This window comes from Oryzias latipes, chromosome 10 (genome assembly GCF_053564925.1).
Source record: "Oryzias latipes strain Hd-rR chromosome 10, Olatipes_Hd-rR_3.1".
Lineage (NCBI taxonomy): Eukaryota > Metazoa > Chordata > Actinopteri > Beloniformes > Adrianichthyidae > Oryzias > Oryzias latipes.
In genome coordinates, this window is record NC_136246.1 from 18,640,976 (window position 1) to 18,650,141 (window position 9,166).

At 45.0% G+C, this 9,166-nt stretch overlaps 1 protein-coding gene across 2 annotated transcripts; it reads right to left on the minus strand.

Annotated features, from left to right (window-relative positions):
- Positions 1–1,765: 1,765 nt before the first annotated feature.
- si:ch73-233f7.1 (protocadherin-10) lies at positions 1,766–8,186 on the minus strand. 2 transcript variants are annotated; one of them, XM_011480196.4, is made up of 5 exons: positions 5,533–8,186; positions 5,329–5,442; positions 3,117–3,175; positions 2,897–3,024; positions 1,766–2,594 (listed from the first exon to the last, which is right to left on the minus strand). In XM_011480196.4, exons 1-5 carry the CDS (start codon positions 7,849–7,851, stop codon positions 2,296–2,298), a joined length of 2,919 nt encoding a protein of 972 aa, XP_011478498.1. In that variant the 5' UTR covers positions 7,852–8,186; the 3' UTR covers positions 1,766–2,295. The 2 variants fall into 2 exon arrangements, with proteins under 2 accessions (XP_011478498.1, XP_004073500.1); XM_004073452.5 differs by having other exon boundaries at positions 5,329–8,180.
- Between the last annotated feature and the right edge of the window lie 980 nt (positions 8,187–9,166).

Below are 9,166 nucleotides of genomic sequence, written 5' to 3' on the forward strand. Positions count from 1 at the left end.
GGTGGGACACAGCCTGGGTATATAGATACATAGAAATCTTTCACAGAACCATCACTTACGGGGCTGCCGGAGCCTGAAAAAAGTTAGACTTAAAAAATGACATCATTATATGAAATGAGACTAAAACTATTCTCACAATAAACTGAAAAAGAAAACTCTGAAGCCAAACTCTTCACTTGAGATCAAATGATTCCTACTCAATGATGCCATCTGCTGGAGAAATACTTCAACACGGCTGAGTAGAAATAAAGGGACAGACTTACAAATAAAGACTATTTATTAATAAACAAAAAACATATATATATATATATATATATATAATCTTTTATTACAAATTAAAAGTATTCAATAGCTTAGCGTTTAAAATGTTGAATTATTTTCCTGATAAACAAGCATAACTAGAGAATTAACTATTTTATTAGATTGATTTATAACCAACTTTTTATGTTCTCTTTCCAAAAAAAAGAAAAGAAAAAAAGGTTGTATTTTACTCCTTGTTATTATTATTATTTGATACATTCTGTTAATTTGCTTGTTCAGGGTAGCACAGATTTAATATTGAGCTTGATTATTTTATCTTTTGTTTCTTTTTTCTTCTCTTCTTCTTGTTAATGAAGGACCCAGTTCAGCCTAAGGTGGTTGAACTTGGTGTGTTTCGAAGGGAAGAGAATTTAAATATTTGGACTTTTTTCAATTGAAATTGATATTGACTTTTCAAGGCGCCCTCTGGCGGACATCTACTCACTTTACATTTTTCAAAACAGAAAATGTGATCAACCACTGAGATATCAGCACCACAGAAATGGACAGCTCCTGTTAAATAATACAAAGCATTTTGGAGATGTGAACTTTTGTGTTGTGTTTGCGTAAACATTACTTTGAAAAAGTATATATAATATGAAATTCATCAGGTCTTTACCTGTTATACAGGTGACAGTAAAAGATGCAGAACAATCAATTTAAAAATATATTGATACATTTTTATTCCATGTTTTAAAGATGTTTAAGACACATTTATATATTTAAAGTTTGATTTCAAAGCATTTGCCCTAACTATTCTGAAAATAAGCCAAGCTGACCTAAATATGGCTGCCCCTGCAGTCAGCCCAGTGGATTGCCTGCTGCAGAAAAGGTTAGTCTGCCTTCTCCCCATCCACCAACCCCATGCTCTCTGTGGACACCAGTTTCCTTATTAACAGAATTATTTCAGTTCCACTCATAGGACAACCTAATTACCCTGCTCATTCCTGGCCGTTGGCCCACTCTCATCTGTTGCTGATAGGAGTGTGTTCCCCTAGAAGTTTGTAAAAGGGCACGGAGAAAGAGTAGCCACTGGCCCCTGTGGCTTTTATTCAGGTGTGGCATTTGCAGTTGATCCCCTGCTTCTCCCAAAGCTTGTATTCATGTTCGTGGTCTTAATTAAAGTGATATTTCAAGAGAGGGGGGTTCTGTTTGTTCAGTTAATGAACCCTGGTATTCTCTGCGGGCAAATGGAAATGCAAGTGCTCCAATTAGCATATGTTAGCATTTTACGATGTTTATTTCTTACCATGAAAAAACAGCTTAGCAAGGCAAAAAAGCTTGTGAAAGTCTCTGCAAAACTTTTTCTGCTGAAAAAATAAAAATAAAACGTGATCTAGTTTAGCACAAATGAGTAAACGTCGTAACTATATCTGCTTTATTGATCCAGCAAACATAGCAGAGAAAATCCTGGTCTTATTGAATCACCAATGATTTCATAGGCATGTGAAAGAGTCAGAAAAGACAAGGTGGAAAAAATACTTTACTTTGATAAATGTATACAGTACGTGTGAGGAGGTATGCCCCCCCGTTATTTCAGTATAGTCTGCATCATAATGCAGCTTGCATATACATTTACACGATATTTGTCATATTTACAGAAGCTTTGTTAGCAATCATACATACAAAAACAAAAGACAGTTATTATTTGTTTAACCAAAATATGAATTCATACAAATGTGCAAAATAATTCATGGTTTTAAAAACATTTGGGTGGACCTGCTGTTCTGTATTGATTGTCTAAATAATATAATCATAGTAACAGTTTAAATGACAGTAACAGTGATAATACTAGTCATATACATTGGTAATGACACGGTGCCATGTCAGATTAAACTTCTCCACAATAGATTGTCCACTCACTTAATCCCCTTTTCATTTGTCATAGTAGGTCTAAATCATATGGTAATTCATTTATGCACTGAATGATGCCTCCCTCTGTTTTCACAATGTCATCCATCACTGCGATTATCCAGTCAGGCTGTCGCTGGAACCTCAGTCATTGTACAGGTCATTATTTATCATCGCAGCCTCGCCCTGGGGGGACATCTGAAGACGCCGCTTCTTCCCGAATGTGGAGAAGGAGTTGTGAACGTCCAGCTCGCTTCTCTGCACGGCGGGCCGGAGAGTGCAAAAGCCTGATGGAGTGCCGGGAATGTACACATTGTGGTGGTAGTCGGGTGGTGGGTGCGGATGGGGGGGGATGGGCGGCTGCTGCTGCTGTGGAGGGGGTGTGCATCGAGGAGTCCAGGGGCGAGAGGAGATTCCAGTTGGTGAGGGTGACATCTTATACTCTGTAAGAAAGGAGGGAAGAGGTAACAGCTTATTATACACTACTGACCTTACTGCAACAAGGCTACGTTCATTTGCATACGGCTTATGCAAATCAGGGTCAGGTGGATTGCAGTAAGGAGAGAAAACAACTTTATGCAGCTGAAGAAGAGGTCAGTGAGAAAATGATTAAAACAGCACATTTGTGCTGAATGTGATCCTTTTCTAGGAGAACAGAACATAATTACTTGAGGGAAAAAAGGTTGAATGAACACAAAAAAAACTGCTGTTTTTTTGACGATCAATATCATCCGGCCTATCTTGCCTTTCATGCTTTTCATATGAGTACCCCAGGTCCAGTACTGGCCAGGTGCCATGGAAGTCACATAGTTGTCAGGGTCTGCATGCATGGCCTTGCGCATGAGGGTGCCATCCATGTTAATGGAGTTGTAACTGCAGATAAATGACAAGAGAACATGTCATTTAAAATGATAATGTTGCTACACAATCTGTGTTGGATTATTTAAAAAGAGTCAGAATGATACCTTTTGATGGATGAATTCTGATTCTTTGTGAGAGTCCAGTCTGTGTTTGGCTGCTTCAGCTGAAAGTACAAAAATATAGGCATAAAAAACTACATTATTAAAAGATTTTAATTGATAAACATTATGTTGTCATTAATCTGTTGATTTGTTTAGTTCCATTAAAAAATAATTCGTTTACCAAGTGTGATAGCTTGTTATCTTAGTCATGAAGGCTGTTTGTGCTGAACTTGATCATAATTTTTGATGGACCTTTGCTGCCATCTAGTGGCAGTTTGGCAGAGTGCGCGGTCCCTTCAGCAACGAATCTTCACAGTTTGGGCTTTAATCGTCAGTGTGGAGGGAGGTAAAGCAGAGAAGCGAAGTGATATTTACTCCAGAGCTGACGGGTCGTATTAATGCATGCTCTATTAATATACCCACAGCTATAAACAAAGAGAACGCGAGGTAAGCGTATTAGAATCGGTATTTAAAATGCTCTCTTTGCAAACTATGCACAAAACCAATTAGAACCCCACCGGGATGAAACGAAACACGATTTTAATCTTCAAAGGAAACCGTGCCAAGCAGCAAATTAAAATAATTACACACGTCATTGTTTTGTAGATTTTTATGCATCATTTTGCATTAATATTTTGATGCTCCTCGAGCAAGGTTTTTAATTAAAACTCTCAGAAAGAGCCTCTTAAAAGTTTGCTGCCCTTGCAGCCGGAATACAGCATCTCTGCGCTCTGCATGGAGCCGGGCGCAGCGCGCATCCTCATCAGTCCTGCAGCTTTTAAATGTGTTTAATCCTTTCACCTTGGAGTTGCTATAGCTTAAGCAGGCCCGTGCCTAAGATTTATATATAATACCTAAAGTGTTATCCTGTCATTTGTCTTTTATGTGCCACTGCCGACCTCTGGGGGGCTCGTGTAAGTGTGAGCCGAGGGACTCGGGTTGAATTAGTGGAACCAATTTGTAAGAGGAAGGACACTCTCTCCTGCAGGAGCATCGCTGCAGGCGGAACAATCACCGTGACCTCGAAATCCCTCTGGTGGCCAGGGGTGTTTGCGCGGGTGACATCTCGCCCTGCCCGCCGGACTCTGGCGTGAGAGCGCTGACTCTGTGTCCTCTCTGCGTTTTGGCGAGAATCCGCATTACGCACACATTTACGGTCTGCTGCTCCGTCTGTTAGGATTAAGGCACAACGCTGTAGACATCCTGCTGCTGTGAATGCCCTCTCTCATTGTCTCCTTCCCTCTGTGTTCTTCGATTACACCCCCGCCCTCGCTTGGCAAATATGAAACCACATCTTCTCTTTCTCTCTCTCTCTGTCTTTCTAGCCTCTCATATCCAGAAAACAGCAACGTGTCCGATCTACAGGCTGTCCACGTTTCAGTTCAGTCATGTCCTTGCACCCCCCCCCCCCTCTTTCTCCTTGCCCCCTCCCCTTGATGTCCTCCAGTGTCTCTCCAAAACCGGCCATTTGCCATTTCTCATCAATAATTGACACACACCCGCTCCTCCTCCCCATCACGCACACACACTAAACATACACACTTCCCCATTCCTCTACTTCTCCTCCTCCTCCCCTTTGAGTGGCTCGGTCGTCCTTGTGCCCTTGAGGCACAGTTAGTGAGGATAGACGTCCTACATTGTTAGTTCCAGAGTAGAAAGACGCGCTCCACAGCTGACCGCTCCATTTGTCTGGAGCCAAACTATTTACTTTAGCGCACAGAGCATCTTCTTCAAACTTAAGTGGACGCGCTGGAAGCAGGTGCGCGCCGTCTCTCCCCTTCATTAAACTGAGGTAGTAACACTGATTTACGCAGATTGCCAATTCCAGTTATTTTAAGTGAGATTTAATTATCACCAGCACGGAAATGGGGGGAGACTGTTCGAGCTGCACTCACATCTGAAGTCTCACTTCATTCTGTGCACATCCTCCTCACAAGAATGGGCTTTACACCTTCATTAAAGTGTCTATTAAAATGTAATCCCATGTCGTTTCATCGTGTTCTTGTGTGCAGAACGTTACCACAATGGAGATTAAATTAAAATAGAAACTGTATGATGAGTTCCATCAGTAGAAGGGAGGGGAGGGGGAGTATGTCCTTAAATTGACTTTGAACCTCAGTGGCATGGATTTGACCTTCATGCTCCCAAAGGTCAAAGTCTGGATTTGGATTCTTTTTGTTGTTATAGGAAACAAAAGGTATGGATAGGACTGTACCTCGCTGGGAGTTGTGGCTCCGTTGTTCACGGATGCGCTCCGGTTGTGCGCGTTCCACGAGTTTTCCGCGCTCTTCGCCTCGTTGTTCCTCGGCGTGCTGCTCGGGCTGCACGGCTTCAGAAACATAAAGTCACTTTTGGCTGATTCGGGGGTCAGACACACTTTATAACAATATGACTGAGACACACTGCTATTTCCATTCACCTCCATACAGTTTGGAGGCACTTTGGCTGCGGACGAAATCTGCAGGTTGATGTTGGATTTTTTAAACACCTCCGTGGGCGGCTCCGGTTGAAACCCCCCGCAGCAGCAGCAAGAGAAGGGAGGCAGGTTGTAGCCGCTGTGGGTCTCTCTGTCCTTGTAACACTTGACCGCAGCCAGGATGATGATGACAACCAGGAATATAAGGGATATCGTGCTCAGTGACACGATCAAGTAGAGAGCAACGTTTGAGGGGGGCTGTGGACTGAGCGTGAGGTCTCCGAAATCTGACAGCGACTCAGGGACGCTGTCTACCACCGTGAGGACAATGGAAACGGTGGCTGAGAGCGGCGGCTGCCCGTTGTCTTTGACTAAAATGACCAGCCTCTGCCTTGTTGCGTCTCTTTCTACTAATCGGCGTATAGTTCTGATTTCCCCTGTGTACAAAGCCACACTGAACAGCCCCGGGTCTGTCGCCTGGAGCACCTGGTAGGACAGGCGGGAGTTCTGCCCCGCATCTGCGTCTAAAGCGGTTATTTGAGTCACCAGGTATCCCGCGTCCACTGAGCGCGGAACCACCTCTGAGGCCACCGTGCCGTTTTTGGGTAAAGGGGAAACGATCACAGGTGCGTTATCGTTCTGGTCCAAGACAAAGACGTTAACTGTGACATTGCTGGCCAGAGGGGGGAAACCAGCGTCCTGCGCCTGCACTAGAATCTGAAAGTTTCTCAGCTGCTCGTAATCAAAGGAGCGCAGAGCGTAGATGTTGCCGTTGTCTGAATTGATGGAGACATAAGTGGACACTGGCATGCCCTGGATCTGACCCTCCAGAATAGAATAGGAAAGATATGCGTTCTGGTTGGAATCGGGGTCGAATGCATTAACGGAGCAAATGGAAGCGCCCGGGGCGTTATTCTCGGTCACATAAACTGTGTATGAAGGCTGAGAGAACCGCGGGGGATTGTCGTTGATGTCAGACACTTGAACCAGGATTGTTTTCCTGGTGGACAAAGAAGGGGAGCCCAGATCCCGAGCTGTGAGGGTCACATTGTACTCAGACGTAGCTTCTCTGTCCAGAAACTCGCTCGTAACTAAAGTGTAATAGTTTTTGAAAGACGAATGGAGCTGAAAGGGGACATTGCTGGGGATCTGGCAGTCCACGTTCCCATTCTCCCCCGAGTCTCGGTCCATGACGCTAATCACGGCTATCACCGTACCCGGCGGCGCGTCTTCCTGCACAGGTGTGGAGACTGATGTGAGGATGACTTCGGGGGCGTTGTCATTAACATCCAGGATGTCCACCAGCACTTTACTGTGCACCGCCACAGCGGATGGCCCCCTGTCTTTTGCCTGCACGTAAAGCTCATACACGCTGGCTTTTTCGTAGTCCACAACGCCTCTGACTCGGATTTCACCCATGTACGGGTCCACGCTGAACAGTTCGCGCACCTTGAGCGGCGCGTGTCCACTAAACGCATAAGTGACCTCCCCGTTCGTGCCCTCATCCAGGTCTGTTGCGTTTAATTTCAGTACCAGCGTCCCTCTCGGTGCGTTTTCCACCAGGCTTGCTCGGTAAACTGAGCGGTCAAACATGGGCACGTTGTCATTTGCGTCTAACACTGTGACCGTTATCAGCGCAGTCCCTGAGCGCTCCGGCGAACCTCCATCCAAGGCAGTGAGAACCATCTCGTGCCGTTTCTGCTGCTCTCGGTCCAACGGTGTGTCCAGCACGAGCTCGGCAAACTTGCTCCCGTCATTGCGCGTCTGGATGTTCAACACGAAGTGCTGGTTTGCGCTGAGCTGGTAAGAACGCAGAGAGTTGGTGCCCACATCCTGATCCTGCGCGCTCTCTAACGGGAAACGTGAACCGGGGGAAGCGGACTCCGTGATGTCCAGGTTGAACTCACTCCACGGAAAAGTTGGAGAGTTGTCGTTCACATCTAAAATTTCCACTTCCACTCTGTACAGCTCTAGTGGGTTTTCAATCACCACTTGTAAGTGCAGAAAACAGCTCGGACTTCGTTCGCAGAGCTCCTCTCTGTCTATCTTTTCGTTGACGAAGAGAATGCCATTTTCCAAGTTCACCTCTAAATACTGCTTCTTTGCGCCAGAAACTATTCGAAATCGACGGGCTGACAGTTTGGCAACATCCAGACCCAGGTCCTCTGCAATGTTTCCCACAAAGGCTCCGTGTTCCAGCTCCTCTGGAATGGAGTAGCGTATTTGTGCCAGAACCAAGTCCACCACACAAGCGCAGAGCAGCAGGCATATAACCAGACTTGTCACCGGCAGCCAGCTGCGTCTGGAGAGTCTGTGATCCATGTCAGAAGCGTGCGTAAAATCACCTCATCCAGACATATTTGGCTTTGGAAGAAGCGCAGCGGACAGCCGGCAGAGTTTGAAAAAAGAAAAAAATCAAACAAAATCATCAGATGCAGGACTGTCACGTCACGTCTGTGTGCGCACAACTTTGGAGGGAAAATGAACAGTAAAGGAGAAAAAGAGGCGCGTCTCCCAGTTTTGCCTGTGCGTAACGCAGCCGGTGTGTGAACAGAGGAGGCTCGGGCTTTGATTTTCCGGTGTATTAGGCACACAGAGGAGCTGTAAGGATGGGGAGCGCACACTCGCTCTGTTTGCGTGCGCGCGTGTCTGTGGATAGAGGAGAGCGTGAGTTAGGGAGAGAGAAAGAGAGAGGACGCAGCTCCTCGAAGCTCCATTGGAGGACGCCGACACCAAGTGCGGCTCTAATTACTGAAGACGTTTAACTCTTTCTCATCCTCGCGCCTGTTCCGTCTGACCCATTAAAGAGACGAGAGGGCGTAAGTTTTGACAACAGACGTCAGAGCCAGATTTGGATTAGAAGACAAATTGTGTCGTGGGTGTCGTTTTCTGAGGATCTCCTCGCCAGATGAGGACGGATAAGGATTTGTCTCGATGTCCAGGGAATCTTAGAAGATGACAGTGATAGTCAACAGGATTTAAATGCCTTTCATCGCATCTCGTGGGGAGGGGGGGGGGGGGGGTTGAACTCTGTGGCAACAATAATACAGCAAAAAAAAAAACTCTCATTCCATTTCTCTCAAATGGTCTGGTGGCCACTACAAGTGTACTCGTGGGACTTTATAATGCTTTTTAATTAGATCCCTTTGAAGATGAATGCCCGCACTGCAAAACAGCCCCATCCATTAATCATCACAAGCGCGTTGGGCTTTGGTGTGTGACAAAAAGAATCTTTGATAAGTCAGGACATCCATTTTTAATCACCGTTTAAGCGAAAGCGCGAGACCTCGTGGAGCTTAAAACTATCTTTTTTTTTTTTTTACATTTATATGACCAGCAAATAAACACGCATTACACCACTTTAATTCACTTGAGTGGGCTTGTTTCAACACAATCAACATAAAAGCAGCGGTATAAAGCCTTAATCACACTTGCCTCATATCAGGTATTATGGCAGGGATTAGATAAATATCCCATAGGTGATGTTTTTGTGGCGTTTGAAAAGGAATGAAAAGGCTACAAACGTTTGAATCAGATTAGAAATGACGGCAGAGGATGAAAGCACACCGGCTTTTGTGTGCAACTGATGAGGAGAACACTTTAGAGTGCAGATCATGATTTTTTTTAATGCTATAAT